General features: G+C 56.3%; 3 protein-coding genes across 3 annotated transcripts; all 3 read right to left on the bottom strand.

The window, feature by feature from the left end:
- Positions 1–1,770: 1,770 nt before the first annotated feature.
- On the bottom strand, positions 1,771–3,588 carry LOC119096373 (trypsin-1-like). Its single transcript, XM_037219242.1, has one exon. The coding sequence runs from the start codon at positions 2,900–2,902 to the stop codon at positions 1,922–1,924; it is 981 nt and encodes a 326-aa protein (XP_037075137.1). The 5' UTR covers positions 2,903–3,588; the 3' UTR covers positions 1,771–1,921.
- Positions 3,589–4,282: 694 nt separating this feature from the next.
- On the bottom strand, positions 4,283–14,165 carry LOC119097178 (zinc finger protein 628). Its single transcript, XM_037220237.1, has 11 exons — positions 14,157–14,165; positions 12,873–13,124; positions 12,291–12,410; positions 11,848–11,936; positions 10,810–11,457; positions 10,309–10,452; positions 9,402–9,533; positions 8,860–9,023; positions 8,151–8,293; positions 7,678–7,759; positions 4,283–4,302 (listed from the first exon to the last, which is right to left on the bottom strand). Exons 1-11 carry the CDS (start codon positions 14,163–14,165, stop codon positions 4,283–4,285), a joined length of 1,803 nt encoding a protein of 600 aa, XP_037076132.1.
- Positions 14,166–17,610: 3,445 nt separating this feature from the next.
- LOC119096374 (growth factor receptor-bound protein 10) lies at positions 17,611–21,894 on the bottom strand (the record flags this gene model as incomplete). The annotated part of the gene is given in 4 exon segments (XM_037219243.1): positions 17,611–19,155; positions 20,014–20,107; positions 20,916–21,042; positions 21,756–21,894. Coding segments are annotated over 4 exon segments (549 nt in total). The 3' UTR covers positions 17,611–18,960.
- Between the last annotated feature and the right edge of the window lie 4,587 nt (positions 21,895–26,481).

Here is a 26,481-nt window from a genome sequence, read left to right as displayed (position 1 = left end):
CGGACAACGAACACACTGCATCCCGTGCGTAACCCGTTATGTGTGCCAGACAGCGAACACACTTCACCCGCCCGTAACCCGTTCTATGTGCTGGACAACGAATACACTGCACCCATCCACAACCCATTCTATGTAGCAGACAACGAACACACTGCACCCGTCCGTAACCCGGTCTGTTTGCCGGACAACGAATGCATTGCACCCGTCCGTAACCCACGCTATGTACCGGACAACGAACACACTGCATCCCGTCCGTAACCCGCTCTGTGTGCCGGACAACGAACACACTGCACCCCTCCGTAACCCGCTCTGTGTGCCGGCCAGCGCGGGCGGCGTCGGACGTGACGGCAGCGGGCGCCGGCGCGTGGGGCCGACTGCAGGCGGCGGCGCTCCGCTCGGCCGTCGGCCCTCTCAGAGCGCGGCTGGCCTTCGGTCGCGGTCTGCTGCATCAGATGAGCGGCTGTCTGCACGGTGAGCGCCGCTCATGCACGCTGGATGTTTGGCAGGCCCTTGCCACATCGGTGGGGATACACGCTCAAAACGCAGATGAACATGCGTGACCGGTAGGCTGCTATTAGCTTGCATGTTCAGACCCGCTCGGGTTCCAAACAATGCGTGCCCGGTATCTGCGCGTAGCCTGCCGGTATTCCTACCTGCCAAACCGTGCAGCTCGAGCAGGTAGGAGATTGGCAATTCGAGACCCTCGTACTGAAGATTCAGTTTTGCAAGATCCCAATAGATTAAGATTGAGGTGACGAATCTATTGCATGGGTTTCAGAGCGCAGGTAATTTTAATTGTACCGTTATGTCATGATGTTTGCTTTGTTTTCACAGATGTAAGCGCAATGAGTGAATGCTGTGAGAGTCGCACGTATCGTTACTTCTTTCTTTAATTTCCTGACTGATCTGTTTACTCGAACAGAAATATCTGAACCCTGAAAGTCAGGATTGCAAGTACCTGCATTGATGAGTCTCTTCAGCCTTGGGGTGGTGGTGTCGTCCTCAAGAACAAGCCAGCCCGATCATTTTAAATAATTTTGCGGACATGAATAAACAAGGAAAATATCAGGTATCCCTAGGATGGCTAGTGGGTGCCTAAAAATGAGTTGCAGAGGAGTTGCAGTTGCGGATCATATAATAATTGTACTTCGACGTTGTTGCATGTTCGGAAAAGTATCAACCAAACACCTCAGTTCTTCCGACGAGAGATTATTTGTTCGTGTTGTTTTCGAATGAGAACATGAATTCGACCGTAATTAATTTTCGACACAACATGGAAATAAGCCAAAGCGCAGTTGGCGTCATTACAAGGGCGTAGACGTCGTCCACCGTGCTATGTAGTTACACTAAACCTCCTCCAAAACTGAAGCTTCAATAGCTATTGATAAACTGCCACCAATGGTTTCCTCAGTGATTCTTTTTTGGTCGAGTTCAAAATGAGCCGCTGAAAAGCCCACCACAAATCAACAACAGAAGTTGAAAGATAAGATATGTCGGATGTTAACGTCCGACGATTTTCATACAAAGGTCCAAATATTTTGGACACTCGATTTTTTTAGTCTCTTGTACACCATCTATTTATCCACACCTCAAACCGGCATTGTAATCGAAATCCACTCACCGCAGGATGTAAATACTAAATTACAGCGAATCCTCACTTCCATTGGGCAAACAACTGGTAGCATCCAACGGCTCGATGTCAAGTGGGCTGTTGTGATGTCCTTGGCTATGTTTTTCCATGGATACACGTGTAAACACATGCTTCAGGAGCTGGGCATTTATTTAACGTCGTCCCAAATGCAGTACATCATGCACCAAACCGACACTGCAAGAATGGCGACTTTACTTGCGACGCAAGCCAATGCGCCCGAAAGTCGCGCTGAAACAAACGCTGTGCGCAAACACCAAGCTGACGGTTCTTCTAAGAGCAGTAGGTGCCGTCAGCGGTGTTGGTCTGGATCCAGGACAGCACCTCGGTGACTCGGGCGTAGACGCCCGGGTAGCCGGGTAGAGCACAGCCCCGACCCCACGAGACGACGCCGATGAGGGAGTAGCGGTCGGACTCGAGGCTGACCAGCGGGCCGCCGCTGTCGCCCTGGCACGAGTCCTTGCCGCCCTCACTGAGACCGGCACAGATCATGGACGGGTTGATGCTGCTGTATGACGAGCTGCAGGCGGTGTTGGAGATGACGGGCACGGTGACCTCCCTCAGAGTGGTGGCCTGTGAGCCACCCGAGCTGGTGGTACCCCAGCCGGTGACGATTGCGTCGGCACCGACAAAGTCGTTACCGGCGGTGGGTAGGCACACTGGCGCCAGCGAGTTGTCACTTGGGAAAGTGATGGGGTTGGTCAACTTCAGCAGCGAGAAGTCGTAACCGGAGCCGGATACGGACGTGTAGCTCGGGTGGTTGATGATCTGCTGCACACTGGCGCGAATCTCACCGTCGCTGTTGCTGATGCGATGCTCCTTGAGAAGCACCTCGATCTGGCTGGGTGACGATCCGACCGTACAGTGGGCCGCCGACATCACGTAGCGGTTGTTGAGGACACTGCCGCCGCACCAGGTGCGGGTGCCGCCGGCGCTGACCAGGCCAGCCTGCCAAGGATACTCACGCACCTCGGTCTCCACGCCGCCGACGATGCGGGAGGAGCGGTTCGGAACGCCGCAAGAGCAGGAACCTGAAGGAGCAGCCGTAGTGGTAGCCTGTGATTCCGTCGCCTCCAGTTGGCAGAGGAAGCCGCTCCTCACCACCGAGTAGTCCGAGTGCCAGTCGACGGCCATCGTAGACACCGAGGTTACGGCGCTGGGGCCTGATGTACCACAGAACTTCTGACCGTTCACGGACAGCCAGTCCCAGGAGCAAGACGAGTGCCGTTCCACGTTAAACGCGGAGCAAGACATGGAGATGGTGTCACCTGCGTTCTCCGCTGTCAGCTGGTAGTTACAGTCCTCGTTGATAGGGTAATTGTTCGGATGGTTGGTGGACTTGATGGTGTAAGTGATGTCGCGTACCAAGGAGCTGCCACCACACGTAAGCTCTGAGCCACCGCCGCCGCCGCCACCGCCGCCGCCGCCGCCGCCGGCGACCGTCAGCGTGCACTGGAAGCCCGGTCTTACTACGCTGTAGTCGCTGTGGAAGGAGATGTCGAAGGCCTGGGCTGTGGATGCCGTAGGTCCCGAGGTACCGCAAAACTTCTCGCCGTTCACCTCCAGCCAGTCCCACGCGCACGAGCTGTGCTGCTCCAAATTAAAGCTGCTGCAGGCCAAGGTGATATCGCTGTCACTGGACAAAACATAGTCGCAATCGACGTAATTTGGGTAGTTTGATGGATGATTGGGAGACTCGATTGTGTACTCGCCTTCTGTCAGCACGTGAGTTCCACAGTCAAGGTTTGTTGCGCGTGGCTGGATGGAAGGAAGCGAGTCGTCGCGGTCGGAGGGAGGCGGTTTCCAGTCGCCCTTATCGGAGGGAGGCGGTTTCCAGTCGCCCTTATCGGATGGAGGTGGTTTCCAGTCGTCCTGACGCACTGGCCCCGGGGCCGACCAGGCCGAGGAGCAGACAACCAGAGTCAGTGCGAATGTCTTCATCGCGGTGGCCGAATGCTGCTGTGAGAGACCCGCCGTCTTTTATACCAGGAGACGATGATCTGCACCTCTGGCCCGCACAACGGCAGCGAACACCTGCAGCGATTTTGCCAGTCACTGATGCTGGGGAGAAAATCGTGTCTTTGTTTTCTTAGAGGCGCTCTCAAAAGAATATCGACCAGTTATCTTGTATGTAAGCACCTGTTGACGTAGGCCGCTTCGAGAACGTGCGTGTTCTGTCCTTTGCCGGCGAATGGCCTCTCCTGTGCCAGACATAGGGCCTCTCCTGTGCCAGACATACGGCCTTTCATGTGCCGGATATGCTGCCTCTCCTGTGCCAGACATACGGCTTTTCCTGTGCCAGACATGCTGCCTCTCCTGTGCCAGACATACGGCCTTTCCTGTGCCAGATATGCTGCCTGTCCTGTACCCAATGCGTGCCGAATGTGTACCCCCTCCAGTGCTGGACGGCCGTTCCTGTGTTAGACACACGGCCTCTCCTGTGGCGGGAGCACGGCCGCCCTAGTACTGGACGGCTGCTCCTGTGTCGGGCGTGAGTCGTCTCATGTTCCGGCACGCGGCCGCACCAGTGCCGAATATGCGGCCTCTCCTGTGCCCGACGGCCGCTCCTGGTGACATGCGCGGCCTCTCCTATGTCGGACACACGGCCCCTCCTGTGCCGGGAGCACGGCCGCCCTAGTACTGGACGGCTGCTCCTGTGTCGGGCGTGAGTCGTCTCATGTTCCGGCACGCGGCCGCACCAGTGCCGAATATGCGGCCTCTCCTGTGCCCGACGGCCGCTCCTGGTGACATGCGCGGTCTCTGCTGTGTCGGACATTCCACCGCTCTAGTGCCGGACGTGTGGGAGTCCCAGTGAAACAGTGACCCTCCAGTGAAACAGTGACCTTCAATAGAGCGGCATTGCAGCCGCTCTAGTGCCGGACGTGTGACAGTCCCAGTGAAACAGTGACCCTCCAGTGAAACAGTGACCTTCAATAGAGCGGCACTAGAGCGGCATTGCAGTCGCTCTAGTGCCGGACGTGCGACAGTCCCAGTAAAACAGTGACCCTCCAGTGAAACAGTGACCCTCCAGTAAAACAGTGACCCTCCAGTGAGCGGCTCACCGCCGCTTCAATGAGGTACTGGCGCTGTAGCTCAGTTTTGAGGAAAATTATTATAATGACAAAATGCGGGTGAATGAAACAAGTATTTCATGTCTTGCTCTATTTTTTACGAGTTTATTATATGCAGCCATTAGGTCCAAGGTACATATGGTATGGACGCTACCTAAATGCCGCTTTAAAAAGTCGCCGTTTTGGTTCATGAGCGACGCTGGAATCAGAATAGCTGCTTAACACTACACAAAGTCGTCACACGACGAAATAGTTGCACCGTCCGAAATGCGAAATGATCAAGCAGCCTCACCAAGCACGGCTTGTTACGAGGCACTGGTCCGCCATCCATGTATCCCAGAACATGAAATAGGTTTTCCAGTGTCAGATTTCTGGTGGGTAGTTCTGAATTGGAAGTACAAGTTTTCCATACGAAGATTGTATATACTAGAAATATGCTTTTTGAGCACTATGGAAAACGATGGAATTTGTTTCAGACACTGCAGTTAAAGACATGGACCATAGCTGTGATACGAAGCAAGAAATTATCCACCTTGGCGATGCAGTTTGTAACATCAAAAAGAGTGAAAAAGTGATAGCAGAGCGATGGGGAGGGATTTTTTGGACGCATTAACCCGGCAAGAGCTCTTTCTCCCGCATTGATATAACCCCAATATGCCGTGAGATAATGCAGGGGTGGGAGGGAGTTTGCAACGTGCCATTTATGGTTAAGATGTGGTCGCTGACCGAACCTGTTTTTGCCTTTTTGCTTTCATGCGACGTTTTAGATTTTAATCCAATCAACTCTGCTCACCGACTTAAGTCCGTTGCGCTGGCCACTCACGCACTAAGGCGTACGCCTTAACCAGCTTGACCTTTGGCACGGCCAGTAAGTGACACTTTAGTGCGAATGATAGTTCCGAAACGAAAACATTATTTTTATCGTTCAATGTATGTCAGGGTCATTGTGATCATCGTGATCATTGTGAGGTAGCGTCTGGAGCAGCTGAAGGCACGGTGAGGTAGCGTCTGGAGCAGCTGCAGCCACAGTTAGGTAGCGTCTGGAGCAGCTGCAGGCACAGTGAGGTAACGTTTGGAGCAGCTGCAGGCACGGTGAGGTAGCGTCTGGAGCACTGCAGGCACAGTGAGGTAACGTTGGAGCAGCTGCAGGCACGGTGAGGTAGCGTCTGGAGCAGCTGAAGGCACGGTGAGGTAGCGTCTGGAGCAGCTGCAGCCACAGTTAGGTAGCATCTGGAGCAGCTGCAGGCACAGTGAGGTAAAGTTTGGAGCAGCTGCAGGCACGGTGAGGTAGCGTCTGGAGCAGCTGCAGGCACAGTGAGGTAGCGTCTGGAGCAGCCTCAGGCACAAAGGTGGTGTCTGGGGCGGCTGCAGGAGTGATGAAGGAGAGCACGTGGAGGTGTCACGAGAACCGGACCGATGCATGCTCTTCATGTTGGAGGCAGGGAGATGCATGGCATCACGTATCTTTGCCACCCTCTGTCCTGCGCCATGGAAGTGGAAAGCCCGGAGTTCAGGCACCTCCCATAGCTATTTCGTCATCTTCAGAGACGATGTCTAGCATTCGGTGTTTTACGCCAGGTTCAGGGAGCGGAGTGTCACAAAAGTAGGCCGAAACATAGCGCTGTCTATGCTATTGATGGCCGGTGTCGGTCACCGTGGTGTGCGGTGAGCTGTCACGGAGCGGTATGCCTTTTCAGGAAGCACGCCGAGAAGCCAGCACGCGTGTATCCTGACAAGTGCAGAATCGTAAAGACAACCATCACCGACGTCTGGATGACTCAGATTCTGGTGGCCAGATTCTGTTCACGGTTGTAGAGCTCGTTATAACCCCAGCATCTAACAGTCGTGGAGTTGTCACCGCACCGCTCCAAACATTGTTTTGGGATGTTAAAAAATCGTTAGGGTTCGTAGGCGTAACCCCGCCCTTGAATGTCGGTAGAAAACTCACGTTGGGCACATTGGATAATAGGCGTCCCGTGAGCACAAGACCCGAAGTAAACGCCCATATGTGTTCTCAGCGTTTGCAACAGCCCTCTCGTCACTTTGACTGTGGAAGCATTTTTTATGCGTGCATGAGCGCCCGCCGTCAATTGCGGGATATACGTCAGATGGGGCGCGCCCTAGGTAGCACGTGAGTACAGGCCTCCGTGTCACTGTCACTTCCCCCTCCCCCCCCCCCAAATAAACGTCACGCCGAAAGCCGAGTTTCCGCCTAAGCTCCTGTCCGGAGCCCCTATCCGCCGGTCCGGACCATCCCCGGCCAGAGCCGGAGTCGCGCAGCGCCACGTGCAGGCCCCCGCGAGGTTCAGCTGAGAGGCCGCGCGTGGAGTTGTGGAGTTTCTTCCCACCTTCTCGCTCTCTCCCCTCCGTTCGGCTGACAGGAATGTGTCGCAGCAGGGAGGAGGCCGGGAAGCGGGCAGATGCGCCACCAGCGCTCCTTCAGCGCATTGCGCGGGTGCTGCTGCGCCTGTCACGCGCGCGTCAGCGGCCACCGCCTCGTTGTATGTCGGGCCTCCAGTCAGCCAAACGCCGACTGTAGGCCGTGCGCGCTGATAACGGTATGGCGTGCGGTCGCCCGCCGTCGGCTAACCGAACACGCGTTCAAATGTCAGCCACCTGAACATCGCCGTGATAAGATAGCTCCAATCTGTATTGACGCGGACTCCACACACAGCCGTCACAGCCACCACGGCCGTCACAGGCATCACAGCCGTGACAGCCGTGATGGCCCACCGGCCGGACCGGTCTGCAGCTAGTCGGGCCTCCACTCCTCGTCGCTGCCGTCCGTCGGTCCGCCGCTGGACTGGTCCGACGGCGAGGCCGGCCGCCGGCCCCGGCCCCGGCCCCGGCCCCGGCCCCGCACAATCTCCACCGTCAGCTGGTTGAGCCGGGTGCGCCGCCGCGGCCGGGGCGCCGCCGGAGAGACGGCGCGCCGGCGGCCGGGCGGCGGCGGCCCACTCTCGGGCCGCGGCGTCGTCGCCAGGCGCGTCTCCTCGGCAGAGAGCGGCGCCGGGTTCCGGTGGAAGGTCTCTCGATGCACCTGCGGCGGGGTGGAGCGTGTGGACTGGGCGCGGTAGGGCGCGCCGCTCGGGCACTATGTCCTCACTGGCACACACACCGCCAACGGTGCCAGACATCGATGCATTACACTTAATCTCGCGCGAAACTCTACGCGATATGGCAGAGTACCCGAGCATAAAAATGAGACAAATGTAACGCTGAAAAAAATGCGATGCGGAGTAACAAAATGCGCAAAGAAGCGTGACTTTAGGTAGCGGTAGTTAACCCTGCGCTAAAAACGAAACGACCGACGCAGGTTCGTCTTGACTACGGAACGTGCAATGACGCGTAACTAATGACTTCAAAGCATGCTTTCCCGAACAAGTTATTTACGTGAACGACGATGCGGCCGGAACAGCGCGGCCACCCACCATCAAGTTCTTGAGGTTGATGAAGCGGCGGGGGCAGACGCCGCAGTAGACGCGCTGCTGGCCGTGCGACTTCATGTGCCGCTCGAGGTAAGCACGCAGCGCGAACCGTTGTCCGCACACCTCGCACACCTCGTCCCTGGCGGCTGGGGCGAGCCGGGTCAGCACGGAGCGCGGGTGGAGGCGGGGCGCACCGCCGTGACGGAGCGGTCCGGGGCGGGGCGGCACGCTCGCCCCAGAGCAAGCCCCTCCGGCGTTTACGAGCTATGACGTCGGCGGACACGCAGCCACGGGCGAATCACACCACGAACGCACATTATCCGCTCTTTAGTACGTCCGGTACGACTCAGGCCCGCCCCCAGCTGCATCACTACGACGTGGGCAGGGCGCCGCCGCTGCCCGAGCGGCGGAGATAACCTGTCGCGCGCCCACTCTCACCGGTGTGTATCTTCAGGTGCTGCCGGAGCCAGGAGGTACGACGAGGTCCGGGGCGGGGCGGCACGCTCGCCCCAGAGCAAGCCCCTCCGGCGTTTACGAGCTATGACGTCGGCGGACACGCAGCCACGGGCGAATCACACCACGAACGCACATTATCCGCTCTTTAGTACGTCCGGTACGACTCAGGCCCGCCTCCAGCTGCATCACTACGACGTGGGCAGGGCGCCGCCGCTGCCCGAGCGGCGGAGATAACCTGTCGCGCGCCCACTCTCACCGGTGTGTATCTTCAGATGCTGCCGGAGCCAGGCGGCCGTTTTGAAGCTGCTGTGACAGGTGGGACAGGCGTGCGTGGACGCACCCCCGCCGTGGTTCTGTCGGCGGTGACGGGTCAAGTTGTCCGCCCGGCTGAACTGGGACGGGCACTCCGGGCAGGAAAGCCTGGCCGACACGGCACGTGTCAGTCCTGAAGACGGACAGCACACAACGGGGACGGACACTCCGGGCAGGAGACCCTGGCCGATACACGGCACGTGGTCAGCCCGGCGGACGGACAGCACAACTCGGACAGACAGCACATACTGGCACATAGCAGACAAGGTAAGGACACCCTCGCCGAACGCCAGCAGACGCTGCTGCACCACGGAGCACTTGGCAACCGGACGGTGGAGACCTGGCGGGACATCCAGCGAGATCAACACCACGTCCAGCTGCGGATGCCGGCCCTCTCCCATCCATCCTGGTGTGACCTCACCGCCCTCATCCGCGCCCGTGTACACCCCTGAGCCGCGCCATCCCTCGCACCGGCGGCCGACCCACCTGGCCTGGGAGCGGTGCGTGCGCTGGTGCCGGCGCAGGTCCATCGGCAGCAGGAAGGAGCGCGAGCACACGTCGCAGACGGCGCGCGCCGCCGTGTGTCGGCGCAGGTGACCCTTGGCGTTTGTGTAGTACCTGACGACGGCCGAGCGCAGCCTCAGCGACGCACCTCGGACCACACGACACGCCGACACGCACTCAACACTGGCCAACGGCTGACATGGCTAACAGCTGGGCTGGTTCTGTACGGGAAGGCGGCGCACGACAGTCAGTATTTACAATATAGTATGGTACACTACTCGGTACAGCACAGAACAGTACAGCACTTGGTACAGTACAGCACAACACTTGGTACCGCACCTGGTAATTATATTACTTTGCTTTAGATGTCTGGAATAATACGCACAAATTAATCCCTAAGCCGCTCCTGCTTTTTAATTTTCGCCTATAACTCCGATGATTGCGCCAGCCGCGCAGACTGTATGGCAGACATGCTGGTTTAAATGCTAGACACTGCGCTGGTAAGACTAGTTCCTCACGACCGACCGGCAGCCGACCACGACAGCCAGGCTCAAACAGCGACCACGGTGTCATGACACCGCATGACAGCTTGATGTCATGTGACAAAAATTGTCTGCTGCACTGGCGTTACTTTACCAGGGAGATACTTCGGTGCGGGTATTTGCCACATCTTATGTGTAGCAGGGGCTCTGAAATCAGAGACATCACTGCAAAGCGCAGTCAAATTAGCAAGATACACTCCTGCACCAACGCAGCCACGTAGTGCAGCCGCTTTTCAGGCCGCTTCTGGCTGAGCACATGTGCGCCGTCCGACTCCAAGCGCCGAACAAAGGTGCTTCTGACCTGAATGTGGCCTGACCTGAAGGTGTCTGACCTGAAGGTGTCTGACCTGAAGGTGGCCGAGCAGGCCGAGCAGTGGAAGGGCGTCTCGCCGGTGTGGGAGACCAGGTGGCAGCGCAGGTTGCCCTTGGACGGCAGTACTTTGCGGCACGTGCAGCACGGGAAACGAGACTGCGCCTTATCCTCTTTACTCCTGGACAACGCGTATGCTAGGTCAAGCTCAAGCCCACATGTGTATCACAACCCATAAACGCATGGTGCGTGAAAAACAATGGCGAAAGTTCTAGACAAGCCAGCATCACACATAACCAATAACGTGTCACTGTGAGCTACATACGTCCTGGACGATCGATTTGGGAACAAGGGAAATGGTCAGGGTACTACACTAACAAACAGACAGCAAATCAAAACTCCCCTCTGAACCCTACCCGCACTCAAAGACCGCCCTCTGCCAGCATCTTTCACGCACAAGCCCTACCTGTCGACCCCCTACCTATGCCCCAACCAATCAGGACCCAGCCGTCAGCCACCCTGACCAATCGGCGCCCACCTGGCGGCGATGGCCACCTCCAGCAGGGAGACAGTCTTGGGCGTCGTCTGCGCGTTGAGACGGGTCAGCACGCGCGGCTGAAGCACCTTGCCGCGGCCGCCGGCCCAGCCGCTCGCCGGCGCCGACCAGCTGCGTCTGGGGCCGGGCCGAGCGCCGTCCGAGCCGGGCTGGCGTCTCTTCCGGGAGGGTGGTGCCGGTCCGGCCGCCGCGCCACCTGACGGCCCTTCGGCAGGGCGGGCCTCCGCGTGCTCCTCGACGCCGACCGGCGAGGCGGGGTCGTCCTCGGAACGGGGCGGCAGGGCTGTCGCCGCGTTCTCCAGGCGGAACGCTGACCCGCCCCACGGCTGGACAGCTGCGCTTGCTCTGCGGCGCACCGACGGACCCCCCTTCAACCGGACAGAGGCGTCTACTTCTGCGGTGACCGTTCGGTCGTCCTCGGAGCGGTCCTCCGAGGACGACCGCCGGTCCGACCTCGGCCACACCGGCGGATCTTCGCCCCGACAGGCCAGCGGGCCGCCGCCCAGCCGCAGGGCCGCGTCTCCCTCCGCGCAAAGAGTCGACCCGCCTCCAGCTCCGCCCGGCGTTGCACCAACCGCGCAGCCCTCGCCCAGATCTTCCCCAGAGCTGGGCGTTCGCTCGTCGGCGTCCCTGGGATCCCGGCGCGGGAGGGCAGCGTCGGTCGCCCGGTCGCCGGCGCGCGGGGTCGCCGCGATCTGAGCCGAGGTCGGCGGCGGCGCGGGTGGGAGAGCGACCGGTGGCGCCGGCTCTGCAGCGACCCAGCTGCCGGCAGCGGCGGCCGGCCAGATCGGCGGAGGCCGGCGCGTCATCAGCAGCACGAGCGGCGCCTGGGCTGCGGCTGCCCTCGCCAGCGGCCGGAGCTGCTCGCCGGAGCCGGTGGCAGGCGGCAGCGGATCGGCCCCGGCGCCAGGGCGGGGCTCGGCGGCGGCCGCGGACGGCGGCAGGGTTTGCGGTGTCTCCTTCAGACCAACGCCGGGCCGCCTCCGGCGCCTCCGCGGCGGCCGGCCGGCGGCGGCAGACGTCCGCAGCGGCGCGATGGGCACCTTGAGCCCAGGCGGCACCAGCCGTACGGCCCGCGGCAACGGCACCGGCATCGGTACCGGCGGCGGCTGCGGTGACGGGGGCGGAGGGTCAAGTGGAGGCGTCGGTGGCGGCGGCGGCTGCTGCTGGGTGGGCGGCGGCGGCAAGGCAGGCCATAACTGCTCGGCGCTGAGCAGCGGCAGCGCCACCTGGTCACCAGCAAGACACACCAGGGCGCCGGAGAGCAGCAGCGGCGGCTCAGCCGGCGGCGCCTGCCCCTGCCCCTGCCCCTGCCCCTGCTCCTGCTCCTGCTCCTGCTCCTGCTCGTGCTCTGGCTCGGGCTCCGGCTCTGGCTCTGGCTCTGGCTCTGGCTCCGGCTCCGGCTCCGGCTCCGGCGGCGGCTCCGGTTCGGCCGCCGGCACTGGGCTCAGCTCGGCGGCTGCCGGCTGGCCCTGCTTGATGCCCGGCCGTGCCAATGGCAGCCGCCGGAAGAACTCGAGCAGCTCGGCGTCGTACCGCTCCGTGGCTACCATGTCGAGCAGGCGTCGCAGCTTCTGGCGCCGCTCGGCGGTGGCGGCGGCCAGCGGTGGCGGCCCGTCGGCAGCGGCGCGCCCCTCCGGTGGCAGCACGTGCACCTACGCGGCAGCCAGGCCCGGCATTAGCGCCAGCGCACGCACACTAACAACATTTTGCATCGGGTTGTTAGGTCCCAAACTTCAGAGCATGTTTAACCTTCTGACAATAAAAAGAAGAAGTGATAAGTGATAAAAAGTAATAAGTGAGCACGCTCTGCCAGGCTCTAAACAGGGAAATGAGAGCGAGTGGCCCATCGATTGGCCACATTACACACTTTATCATCATTGGATCTCCGTCGGTGTTGCTTCATCAATGGATGCAGCTTCGTCTTCGAGAAATACCGCCGCACAAATAAAGCTTCACAGCAAAAGCATGTGAAGCAGGAACAGCCACAGGCAAACGTCACCAACTCGCTACCAGTGTAAACCCCACGACACGAACCAACTCACATCCAGGATGTCCTTTTTGCCGCGGCCAGTGATGGGAGCCAGCTGGACGCCGTGCTTCCGCTTCAGATGTCGCTTCAGGTCCACGCTGTGGTTGTACTGGTGGCCGCAGAGCGAGCACACCCAGCGCTTCCAGTTGGCGTGGCGGCTGACCAGATGGCGCTGTAGGTTGTCCACCGCGCGGAACGACGCGGCGCAGAGCGGGCAGCGGCGCGGCGCCGCACCAGAGCTTTTGTGGAACGTCGCCAGGTGTCTCTGCAGGGCGCCGCGCCGGGAGAACACCGCGCCGCACGCATCGCAGAGGATTGTTTTGGGCTCGCAGAGGTGAACGGTGGATACGTGAATGGCTAGCCGGGACTGCGTGGGAAAGGGAGCGCAGCAAAACCGACAGAGATGCCTGCAACAACAAGTTGAGAGAATTAGGCCAAGTTGGGAAACACATGGGTGCCCAGCAATGTGACGTGCAGCTCACCAGGATTATTACAAACAATTTGGCAGAGCAGCTCAGGATAACTTGAAATGAGCAGCAATCAGTGTTCTCACAGCAACAACATGAAACACTTACTCTTTCTTGGTGACACATATCCTATTGAGGACGTGTTTCTGGAGAAGCTTGCTCCGTTGGAATGTGCGGTTGCAGTCTAAGCATCTTCCACCTTCTGTATCAATGTGGGAGTCAATCAAATGTCTGCAACAAGGCCAATGATGAGCACACCAAGTGGAACACACACACGCGCGCACGCACGCACGCACGCACGCACGCACGCACGCACGCACGCACGCACGCACGCACGCACGCACAATTGTGAAGTACAGGTCATACATGCATCACAGCTCAATCAAAATGCCACAAATAAATCAGGCTCAGATCAACTATTGCCCAAATATTCCAACTGAGACCTAATATCATTTAAAATTGTATCTTATGTCAACTTATCTGCTCCTTGTCGGTCAGCCAAAAAAATGTTCCCAACATCGGAACAATCATCTCCAAGGTAAGGATCAGTATCCAAGCTTTTAGACTGCTGGGATGTTTAATGTTGTTAAAAGGTGCTGATTGTTTCAGATGGAAATGTCAAGAACAGACATGAGAGAGCAGAGCTGATGATGTCAGCCCTGTCAGCCAAGGAACTTTCACTAATTTGGGACAATTCCCATGATGTTCAATCAGCATGAGAAACTACTTTTCCATACAGAGAAACACTGGTAAGTGAAGCAATCCTCAAAGATTTGTAACTCAGCACCTCACATGACAGAGTATGTGAGACTGTCCAAAACCACACTCACAGATGGCATAGTAACCAAGCAGTGCTCAATGAGTTCATGCTTATGGTGTAAAACATTGAAGTCATACATACCTATCAAGTCTTGATGCTGACATGAAGGACAGCTGGCATTGCTGACAGCTGAAGGTAGTTGTAGTGGTGGTTGATTTGGCAGGCAACTGCTTTACAATGCCAATACAAACCAGTTGAGGGAGTGCAGTAACAGCTGAATCCATTTCAAAAATGCCTGCCAGCACATCAAGGGTAGCTTATCCTTTTCCTAAGAAGAATATCAATTTAATGCCTGTCATTCAAGACAAGTGATCATGACCAGTGACAGTAAATTAATTGAACACATCCCTCATCCCTAGAGCTCACAGATCATATCATCTGTATGTCACAGAATGTGTACACCACATACACATCATACCATATCCTACCATTACAAATCATATCACCACATGAATAGGCATGGCAAGTATCACATGATCAGAGATGCTTCAAAATAGTCTGCAACATCTCACCTCAAAGGAAGCCAATGACAGGCCAGTTAGTAAACATGGGCTAGTAAACACCTTCATCATGCTAGAAATTAATCTGTTTCGACCATGTGTTGATGGCACCTTTCATCAAATGTGACAAAAGCTTTCCATGAGAACAAACTTTCCATAAAATATCATTCTGTGAAGGTAACTTTAGGCAAAAGTTCTTACAAGGCATTTTTCATGAAAAATATTCGTCCCTCTTAGCCTAGCCTGAGTTCAGGTCGTATAAACACAAGAATCAGTTCACTAACACCTCAGACATCCAGAGCAGTGAAATAAAGTTTTGCGGACTAACCTGCAGCGGTACTTGCGAGTTAAGCTAAAAATTCCTTGCCCTATCCTGTTTCGGGTACGCTTCGTCCAGAACGAATAAACACCAATGCTGAGCGTATTAGTCGTGATTGCCCCCATAGCGTCATCCTCGTAGCAGCAATTTGGCAGCTTTGTTGCCCGTCTTTCGAAGCAATGAAAAGATAGTTGAAAGTAGGCGTCAAGGTGTGTGGGCGCATAATATAATAATTAGCATAAGAGCACCACCAATAAAGCGTGCTCCAAAACGCAGCCAAGTGCCGTCCCCGAGGCGCGCAGTCAGAGCCTTGGCAAGTGGGGAGCTATACTTGACAAAGGGCCCCTCGTCAGCGTAAGTCCCTCGAAAATCGGCGGAAATTGCGTATTTCTTAATAAGGGCATGCTTTCCTAAATACTTTTGTCTATTTACCTCCTATAGCTGGAAAAGAGCCAGCATATCAATGGTATCATATCAAGGACATCGATTCTGCATAACTTGAACAGTCAATGAACTGAACAATTGCCTAAAATATAATGAATTGCTTTGAACGACCGCAAGAAATGAATCGTAGGTGCTCCTGATTTTACGATAGTTCAGTGAACTCTTTCTTATCCTCAGAAGCTTTTTCATAATTTTATATCTGATTTCTACAGATATATCAAGGACCGCACGAATGTAGATTGTACATCGGAAAGGGTCAACATGTGAAAGGCTTGGTAGTATGTAGAAAGTAGCATGGTATATATACATATATAGCATATATATATATATATATATATATATATATATATATATATATATATATATAGCAAAATATAGGTAGAAAGTAGCATGGCCAAGCGCGGATGTCGACTTGTATCCTTTTAGGTGGGCCACTCCCCCACCCCCTCAATGTCCAATTCCCCCCCCCCCCACGCACACACAGGCACCCACAATGGTGAGTTCGGCCTCCCCAACCTTCTGGCACCGAAGTTAAAGCAGAGCACAAACAATGATGGATAATTAACGTCATTATATCAATTAAAAAGACGGGCTCCAAAGAAAATGAAAATTGCAGTCAATTCAGTTGATGATTTTGTCCTGTTGTAGGCAGGATGCATAATTTTGGTTGCATGATTAGTATATCTTGTTGACTTTGGCTTCATGGCGTGCTATTGTGTGTTTTGGCATTAATTAGCAATGTTTCATGTTTACAGACTGTAGCAAATTTCGTGGTTTTGTTTCGAAATTATAAAATAAACAAACTGGCCGAAATTAGGACGCGAAAACGCGATCCGGTCATTAGCCGTTTGCATGCGAAAGAACCGTTGAAATGTGCTGACTTCCACATGGACGCGAATACTCGATGAAACCGTTACGAGAACTTGACGATCGACACCAACCGACTAAACCGATAGCAGCAATTTCCCAACAACATGCCTAATGCGAGTGCCGGCTTGCTGCCCGCCTTGCCCCGCCTTGCGGCTATCACACCAGGATTTCCGTGGCAGCCTTTAACAGCCCCGCATATGAACTTTCACTCTTTACTCCCGAGGCTGTATCCAGCTGAGAACATTTGAAGCCAAATAACATCGGCCTCCCGTTGATTACCGAAACCTGGTTTTGACGATCGACGCCAAACAAACTGCTAATGATATCCAATGTCAGCATCTTCCACCAAGAAAGAGCGAGGAAACGCATCAGAGCTGGAATGTAGTTTTCTATTGGGTGGGGGGGGGGGGCTGGTGACTTCAACTTCATAATGTTGGGAGAAAAGTAGGTCGAAGGCGGGGAAAAATCCATTGTTGGGTGTACTTATGGTTAGGTCTTCCCCTCTCAGCTCCCAGGCCTATTTTGCGAAACAACACCCCTGTGGTGGAGTCAAATTTCAAACAAAAGACACCAGATTACACCACCGTCTGACCTGGGGCGCGGGCCCACTCCCCAGGCAGAGATTAGCCCACTAACAGTGTCATGCAATGCGCGCGTGCCCATCCTCGGCACGCGGTGATGGATACGTTGCATCGGGCTGCATGGCTGTCACGTACGAGCGGAGCTGAGAGTTCCAGCCCGCCCGGGATGGCAGCCCGGCAGTCTGTTGGGCGTGGCCGGCGTCCGTCAGCGACGAGGGCGACCACCACCGCTTCGGCATCACGTCTGTTGCCCCGAGATGAGACGTCTCTGCCGCAGCATCGGCGGTAACGGCGGTCCATAAGCATCAGCGCCGGCAGACTGCTGTGCACACGCTTTGCAACAAAACAGCTTTCAGCACATTCTAGTGTGCAGGAGCAGATGACAGAATGCTGACAGAGGACTGCGATTCCGATTCAATCCTTGCTATGCTATGTTGGGGACATAGCTAGAGATCCTATGTCATCCGCACGTCCGGCGTCAAGCATTTTGCATATGCCACATATCTTTTGGCCAAAAATGGGCTGAGGGACCCCAGATTTCGGAAGAGAGATATTCTGCGGTAGTTGGGAACGCGACCAGATAGAGTTGGAAGCAACGCGCTTCGATAAAACGACCTTTCCGTGGCGTACCACGAGATCAAGTAACCGGGAGCATGCTTTATATATTTTGAATGAGTTCGAGTGTTGAGTCTCAGCTCACTTCGTCATACTTTCATATCACCTGATCGGCACACGATCTTATACAACAGCTTGTTTGCAAAGCTTGTATTTTTATGCGGGTACTGCCAGACTCATGACTGGAAACAATAAAATAAGAAGGTAACAATAAGAAAGGACACATACTAAACCCAGCAGCACAAAAACGCAATCGCATTGGGCAACGCTGAACTTGATCGAGAGATTACACAGCAGTTCAGAGAGATTACACAGCAGTTTGTCAGCAACATATCTGACGAGAGACTGGAGAAACGTACGGGGACAGCCCCGACCAAGTCCTCTACACGAACTGAATACTGCGCCGCGGCTGCAGAGCGGCCAATGAGATCGGAAGGCGACCTTCAGTCACCCCTGCCCTGCCCCCTGCCGAGGGACACCGACCGGGCCGACGAGGCCGGCCGGGCCGGAACCCGTGGCATGGGACACGACACCACTGCAAGGCCCGGGCTGCAGTACTACTGCCCGCCCGCCTCCACAGCTGTAGTGCAGCTGCCCGCGCCACACGCGCACGCTGCCAGGCAGCCAGGTCAACGACTCCCACTGCGACTCAATTATTGGAATTATCTCCCCCTTTGTCTCTTGGCATCGCCATGGGCGCTGCCTAAGTTGGGGCACAATGTTTGAAACATCAACCACAGGTTATTACGGTAATTACGTCTGTCTCCGTCTCTCATAGCGTCTCCCCCCCCCCCCCCCCCCAGAAAAAAACACTCAAAAACACGCGCGGTACAAACGGCCGCGTGCCGCCACCCAGTGACTAGAAGAGAAAGGGCGATGGCGGCGACGCACCGCCAGGTGGTAGGCTCGGCGTCCCGCCGCCCGCTCGCCCGCCCGCCACACTACCGACCCTGTAATCCTGACGCCGGGTCACAATCGGGACCTGGGGCCAGCACGGCCACCAGCGTCCCGAGCACGCGCACCCGCACACTGCCACACCCAACTGTATGTACACTGTACACGATCCACACGGAGGATCTCCTTCACACGTGCTCTGAGGGCATCCCCGCCTCTCACCAACACACGGGGTACGCGCCGTCTGTACAAAATACAAGAGTGCCAGGGACCAACCGCCGGGCGGCAGGCCCCAAGACAATCCCCAGTCACACCGGTCGGGCCAGGCCACATTCTTTGGTCCGATCTAGGCTACATGTACGCATCAGGCGCGCCGGGGCCACCGTGCCAGCCGGCGCCGGGGCGGGACAGGCTGGCGGGTGACATATTGCAGTGGTGCACTGGCAGCAAGCGACGCTCCCAGCGGCCGGCGCGGCGGCCGGGCCACTCTCAGCGGCCGCCGCCGCGTCGGCGAGTAACTAGAACCGCGTCAATGGTCGGCGACTACGTCACGAGGGGGCGCCACGCGTCGGGCCGTGCGCCGCGCGAGCGTTAAAAGCTCTGCGCCACGTGTCGGAGCGCCGAGGCCGCCGGCGTGGCGTGCGTGATGAAGAAGACGAGCCGCGTCGGCAGGACGCCCGAGTTCAGCTGGTAGAACTCGACCAGCTGCAGCAGGTCGTAGAAGCGCGTCTTGCCGCCGTCCAGCGAGTAGTAACAGGTGGGCGGCGTCTGACTCGTGTCCTTCACCTGCCGGCCCGTCGTGTCGACACAGTTCAGTCGCTAATTGGGACAGATTGGGAAGGAAAGCAGGATTTGGACTCACGATAGGCACTCATGATAGGCCCTTACGAGCGGGAATGATGAACTTTCGCAGAAACAGAACGCCAAACACTGGTTTGAGTACAGCCCAGGCTCGTTCGGGAGGAGCCCCGATCCTTACACGGTACGGGCACACGAGAAACGCTTTGTTCAGCTGCATGGGCTATGCTTCAGCTAACTGGGCCCATCCCAACAAAAATCAGTCAAAATTGCGGACTTTTGACAACATGGTGAGGCCGAATAGCCACGAAGGTCCGGTGGCCACAGGACCTGACTGCCAAACAGCCGACGAGCGGTACCCCAACGTGCACGCGATAGACCTCTTTTCAACATGATCAAAAGAACCAGACTTCATTCAGGTTATGGTTCACAATGACGGCGTCGTCCTATTAGCCCAGAAATGCGAACGGTCAGGATGGCCTACATCGTGCAGGCTCTTCCCTTCTTTAACTAAACAAACACATGAGGGCAATGCGTGGACAGAACTGTCTGCAGATGAAAGCTGACACTGACAAATGCTGTGTTTATCTATTTAATTGGGCTCAATGGGAGGTGCACTCGTGGCATTAATGATGATCGCGGTCCTCTCAGGCGCCGAGTCATGTCGGCGGTGCAGAGGAAAAATTGAAAAATAAACCTTTTATAGGATTTATTTTCGTCGATGCACACTTCCCTTACGGATAGAACATTGTAGCTACTAAAAGCATCGGGTTCTTCTGGTTCTAAAATTGCAGACGTGTACCTGATGTAAGATCGTAGCAGGCAGGATATTCCATGTGAGCTTACCGGCATGATCTGGGCGTGGTAGAGCTTCATCCGGTACGCGAACGACAACACAAACGCCACTGGGTTGCTGCGACTCTCACGAACCAGGAACACACTGAATTGAAAGATGCAAGAACCGTGTTTTCAGTAATGACGCATGATGTTGAGCAGTTCAGAGTAAGAGGTTTTAACCGGAATCAACATCTATGGACGACAAACACACGACCCACAAGAAAATGGTCACTGGCGGTAACCAAAATTTTATTTTACATTCTGAGTCCAAGTCTTATAAGCTCCAGACAAGATCCCGCCCACGTTCGCTAGAACTAGTCGTCTGAGACTCCCAGCATGATGCTACACAGTAATAGCACAGTAATAACCATACCTATATAATACCACTACATCGGCAACACCCATGTTAAATTACTAACAGACGTGTGCAATGGAAAGAAGCGTATCAGCTGTAAAATTGCACGGACTCGCAGGCAAACTGGACAACCTAAGGTAAACTGGGTAAGTTACGGGCAAACCCATCGGACGATTCTTTTTCGTGACACGCAAGCGTTCATCAGCCGAAATCAACGCTTCATTTGCTTGCGCCGAAGATGTTATCGTTAGGCCACATTCCGGCCGCTCACACATGTGGATTTAGTTTAATGCGATGTACAGTGCCCCTCTTCGTCGAGACATACTCTGGGCAGAGCCGTTGCCGATGCAGTACTATTATATATTCACGTCTATGGTAATAGCAATACCATACACTTCTGGGCTCGTTCGGAAACCCTCTACGAGCCCTCGAACAACAGAGCCCACGATGTACGGGGTGATTGCCGCAAGAGCTGCGTCGGTGACGTAGGCAACACCAAGAGCGGGCTCCGGACTCCTCCCTACCCCTCCCCTTCCTCCCACGCCGCAGTACTCACCCGTCCCGGCCGTTGTGCTTATGGAGCAGCTGCGAAGCCTCCTCTCGGTTGAGCGTGCCGTGGAACCAGGGCTGCATGGTATGGATGGCGCCCTCTATGTCACGCACCGATGAGCCGGAGGCCAGCTCTGCGGGCGGCGCGGCACAGGTCAGCGGCCTCGTCCGGGTCCCCCGACACCCGCATGGGGCCCGGCCCAGGCAGCGGCGGCGGCGGCGGTGGGACGCGCCACGTGATCGCATGTCCACCAGAGCCGCAGAACACCGACCAGCCTCCCATGTTTATGCACCACCACGTGTTAGGCGCCCCCTCTACACGTGACCACGCTCACTTGGACTCGCTAAAAAACGACACTATGTTAAAATTGCTACGTTTTTACATTTGCTTTGCCGCATCTAGCCCCAAATCTTTCTCGGTTAATTATTGTTGAACGCAACAGCGAGGGAGTCTCTTATGAGACACGTGTTCAAGATTCCGCGCCTGAAGTTACACTAAAGCATTTGCCACTCAAACAAAACTCACTCACAGCAGCTATGGCTCACTCACAAGACGCTGGGAACAAAGCGTTCCGAGCTTCCTGTGAGTAAGCCATAGCTGCTTCCCTCTTGGCTCCGTTCTCGGCTGGTCACCGGAGCGCCCCTCCCTCTCGGCTCCGTTCTCAGCCAGCCATCGGAGCATCCCTCGCTCCGGCTCGGTTCTCGGCCGGTCGCCGGAGCGTCCCTCCCTCTCGGCTCCGTTCTCGGCCGGTCGCCGGAGCGTCCCTCCCTCTCGGCTCCGTTCTCGGCCGGTCAACGCAGCGTCCCTCCCTCCGGCACAGCTCGGCCGTCCGTCGGCGAGCCTCACCTGAGAGCCGCTTGAGGGCGTTGGTGCGCCGCAAGTGGTGTCCCTCCGCCAGCTCGATAGCCTTGGCCTCGACCGGGTCACTGACCACGCGGCCGCAGCTGCCCGTGAAGTCCATGGCCACCAGCGAACGCATGCTCTGCTGCCGGGCGACAACAAACAGACACGGGGTCAGAGGGCGGCGCCGGGCGACGCCCCCTCCCCCTTCCTCCAGCCTCCCTCGCCCATCAGCGCTGACGGGGGGCGCGCCCGTGTGCGGTTTATGGACACGGCAATGGACCGCGCTGGCCGGACTTAGCGGGGGCCCACATCAGGCTGCACTTGGCGCGTCACTGACACGCTGCAGCGGATCGCCGTCCACCGAGGCGCGTCATTTCCATGAAGATGAATGGGCGATCTTGGCTGCTGCTGCTGCCAGTTCACACAAACGAGGGAGGGTTGAAGCGAAATGGTAACGCACCGTACAGACAGACAGCCTACGGCTACAGGGCATACTAGTTCGAGATTGGCCCAATATCGGGCCTCAGTTTTCCGGCGTGTTTTTCTTGAAGATGGCAGGACGCTCGGATGATCGTAGTTTTCGGAACTCCCGTCAGACGCAAACAACCCACACCCCACAGACGGAGCATGCTTGTGGGGCATGTCATATTGCATGGCGGCTTTGCATTCCCTCGGGGTGTGCCGTTCACGTTTCAGAGCTTCACGTTTCGCATTAATTGACACCGTTCCGTCGCGGTGCTTCGTGGCAAGGCTCGCACAAACAAGCTAGGGGCATGACTGATGGTCTCACTTTTCAGAAATGACCTAATTCAACAGCAATGTCGACACCTGGGTGAATCAATGAACGTGAATGCCGGCATGCGCACAAGCATGACACGAAAAGAATGCGTGAGTACGCCAATACTATTTGTTTCGTGATTTATAGACGCATGAAGCTGCTGTAACGACCGTTACCGTGGCCCGTCACGACACCAGCCCCGACATGACTAAGGCACGCCACGTGCACACTACCAACCGGAAACTAACTCTAGCCTCTACCAGGCGGAGCATCCGGTGGGATTTCGGCATTCGCATTTTGGAATGAGTAAAGGTATGCCGATATTATGTAAGGGAATTCCGAAATCTTACAGGACATCCAGTTCGCTTCCTGGTGAATTTACGGTGGTCATATCATGTTCACATGCACTGTCTGCTAGGATGCCAGTCAAAAGAATGCAGTTTCAGGAGTTGGCATAATTGTTGGTAATCGCAGATAATTCGTAACATTTTGCCCTACAAGTGCGAGTTAGGCAAGCTTAGGGGTTTGCGCCCAGCGAAAAATGACTTAACACCTTGGTAGGAGGATACCGTATTTACTTCTAATTTCCGGGTATCTTGTTTTGCCAGTCGTCGGTCTTTCAGTGTATTTCAGCAAAGTGACTGCCGCAAATACGTGCGAAGTTTGGTATACGGCTCTGACTCTCGTGACGCCATTCCTATCCTATTCGTCGCTTTGCACGTGCTATTTCCGCAGCGATGTCCTCCAGCCCTTGTTCGGAGAGCGCAGTACACCGATGCACCGGCGCACCGGAAGCGCACGCCACTGGGATGGCTCGCCTGGATTGCGGGCTCAGTATTTAACTCATGACAGCGTTCCTCCTGGCATGATCTGAGCTACTTGTATTAATTACAGCATATTTCTCGTTACATGGACGATTCATTTGGAAGGCTTTAACTAATCCCGGTTTAATATGCATTGCTAGTTAATTGTTTTATGTTCCGTTGGCAGTGGCTGCTTTCGAATATTTATGGACCTTTTCGCAAACCACTGGAATGATCCTGGACACTCAATTGCTGGTTTCCATATAATATATCCATATATCCACATCGCCAAGTCCGAGCATCGCTAAGAATGGCAAAATATTCCGCACCTGTATGCTCAAGACTAGTGACAGCGCGAAAGACCTCAGCCGTTACATACAGTCAGTCATCGACCCATCAGTCGATAAGTCACCAACAACAGCCCGGGTTTATCCGGCTTTCTAGCCATTGATCAGACACAGGGGTACCGTGGCTAGGGTTCCAATGTTCCGGCTAAAACTTCATGTCTGAGCCATATGTATATATATATATATATATATATATATATATATATATATATATATATATATAACGTTCTTCAGCATTGGCTTTACTGGTGTGCATCGCAATGCCCGAAAGCCTGGGAGAATGTTTTGTCCGAATTGCCCTTTTCTGATGACACATATCGCCGATAAATGACGGGTCCGCCAGTTGAACTTTGGAGGCCGTGACCCATGATTCACGTATGACCCATGGCCCAGACCATGATGAAATGATACATTTCGTAATGTTCAACAGTCAGTGTTGTATGTAAAATGTCCTTTCTACAAGCGCACCGCCCACATTAAGTTCTAAACTTAGCATCACCGGACTCCGTGCCGCTCAAGCAAGTATCTCAGTTCGCCTAGCCCACTCCAGCCTGCGATGAGGCGGTGCCATTCGCTTTGCCCGCCCATCCCCTCCGCCAGGCCATCTCATCGCCGGCTCTCCCCTCCTTTTCCTCTTCCAGGCAATCGCCTGCTTTTCCCCATGGCTACCCTAGAACTCTCAGCGGCTTTCCTCCGCATTACCACATTTTCGACCGCTCTCCCTCGTCTCTATCTCTCCCTAATCCACCTCTACCTCTATTCTCATACTCCCTCTCTGCACCACCTCTAGCGCTAATCCTACCTGACACTGACTCGAGCCGAGACGACGCGGGTGCGGCCCAGACCTTGACTCACGTTGGGCCACGCGCACCGAGTCGTACTCGGCCGGCCGGACGGACGAGGCACGCGGCAGGCTGCCGCCGCCGCCGCCAGCGCCGCCACCGCCGCCGCCGCCCTGGAGTCCAGCGTTGGAGAGCGTGCGGGAGCGGGGGATCGGCATCTTGGGGCTGGTGGAGTAGCAAGTAGCGTCGCGGGGGCTGCTGCTCTGCTCGTTCTCGTGCTGTATCCGCTGGAAGTTGGAGTTCTCGTGCAGCTGCTTGCCGTACTGCAGGTGTGGGGGGGGGGCAAGGGGTCAAGCTTTGATACGGCGTGTGTCATTAGCGGCATAAATATTACAACGCATACTCAACAATGCCAATAATCCCTGGCGCTTGCTTTTTACAAGAGCGCATTGATCGCTATGAACAGAATGTCCCCGGGGCCGATGCTATTACTGGTCAACGCTTTTATTGGCATTACCTTGGCGACACCAGTGCGGTGCGTCTGCCAACAGCGGCGCGTGGCCAGATCGTCGCAGGCGAGGCAGCGCAGCTGCTGACCCGTGCGCAGGATGACGGCCTCGTCGCAGGGCGCCTTGAAGTCGCGCCGGGCGTCCGAGCACCCGTACACGGCATAGTTCTGCAGGTGCGCGAACACGGCGAACTTCTCCGGGTCACGCACCGGAGAGTCCTGGCGGATCAGATCAGGTCAGGTCAGGTCCGGTCGGGTCAGGCCACGACACAGAACGGCGCCGCTCACCAGAGCGGCCCTGCCAGTCGGAGGCCGGACCCACCGCCAGCCGCCAGCAGTGTCACCCGGGATGGGCCCCACGCCACTGACGGACGACAGTCGGCAGCGGGCACCGACTGAGCGCCGGCGACGCTCAGTCAGGGTGCAGCCGTGCCTCCCGACGCAACGGCGCTTCGCCACAGATCCGATTTGGGAGATGTGACTCATCAAATTATTTACGAGAAAGGCATCGACTCGCAAATTGCATTACCTTCTTCTGTCATCACTCTGAAGAGCAGGCCTTACACTACCCGGGGCAAAATCTCGCGCAAAAACGATGTTGGCAAAAAACCGAATGCGCAGCATTTCTGAGCCGCCGGAACATAAGTGATCCTTCCAACTGCCCTATGGGGCGAGTTGGAACGTCGGGGCGCCCGTGTTAACGTCAAAGGCGGCGGGTGGCAACTTCGCCCATATGGCGGTGGTGACGTCACTGACATCCGCGCCACCCCCGTTACGCCGCACCTCACTCGTCGCGACACGTATAAACACCGGCAAGAGTCACGACTGCAGCGCCGCGGTGCGGCGAACATGCGCGACCCGTTCCGAGATGGCGCGCGCCTCACCGCCGGCGACTTTGCGCCGCACGCTGCGGTGGCGTCTTTGACTGCTCCCCGCACCTACCCCTCCCCAGCGGCAGCGACGGGGTTGTTGGCGTTACGGTATGGTTTGGCTTCGGTCTAGTGCGGATAGACGAAACAAACGATTACCGGGATGCCGGCCAGTTAGTCGAAGGGAAGGGATATTCGTCATGTTTTTTTATCGACATAAGATTCACTCCTTGTGGAGATTGCACACATAAGCCACCCGTTTGTGTTTGATAGCTCTCTCTCTCTCTCTCTCTCTCGTCGTGTCCAGCTCCAGGTCTAAAGTGATCACAGCCGTGCCTACGGCAGACTACAGTCAGCAGGGACGGCGCCGCGGCCTCGAACATGGATGACTTGGCTGACAAACGATGGCGTGGCTTGTCCAAGTTAGGCATGCCAGCCCTTTATTTGTTGGTGAGTTAGCGGGTTGGGACAACATCAGGAGACAGGTGCGCTTACGTCCATGGCCTCCATGGTGTAGTAGAGACAGTCGTGACGCAGCCAGAAGTAGGCGCGCCGCCAGACGCGCGACTCGGGCCCGGCCAACCAGAGCCAGCCGAACACCTGCGGCGTCGGAGCCGACGTCGTCAGCAGGTTCTGAAACAG

This window comes from Pollicipes pollicipes, unplaced genomic scaffold, assembly GCF_011947565.3.
Source record: "Pollicipes pollicipes isolate AB1234 unplaced genomic scaffold, Ppol_2.1 Scaffold_4295;HRSCAF=5057_pilon_pilon_pilon, whole genome shotgun sequence".
In the NCBI taxonomy this organism is placed as follows: domain Eukaryota; kingdom Metazoa; phylum Arthropoda; class Thecostraca; order Pollicipedomorpha; family Pollicipedidae; genus Pollicipes; species Pollicipes pollicipes.
Note: the sequence above shows the minus strand (reverse complement) of the source record. Positions and strands in the feature narration are given on the sequence as shown.

Excerpts from the sequence above, each read along its gene's own strand:
- LOC119096373 (XM_037219242.1), bottom strand. The coding sequence starts at position 2,902 with ATGTCTTGCTCCGCGTTTAACGTGGAACGGCACTCGTCTTGCTCCTGG.
- LOC119097178 (XM_037220237.1), bottom strand. Across the intron at positions 11,458-11,847 it reads CCCATCGCGCCGCTGCGGAC|GGACGCCGACGAGCGAACGC; the intron begins GTCTGCCGCCGC and ends CCGGGATCCCAG. Across the intron at positions 9,534-10,308 it reads GCCTGCTCGGCCACCTTCAG|GTACTACACAAACGCCAAGG; the intron begins GTCAGACACCTT and ends GGCCGTCGTCAG.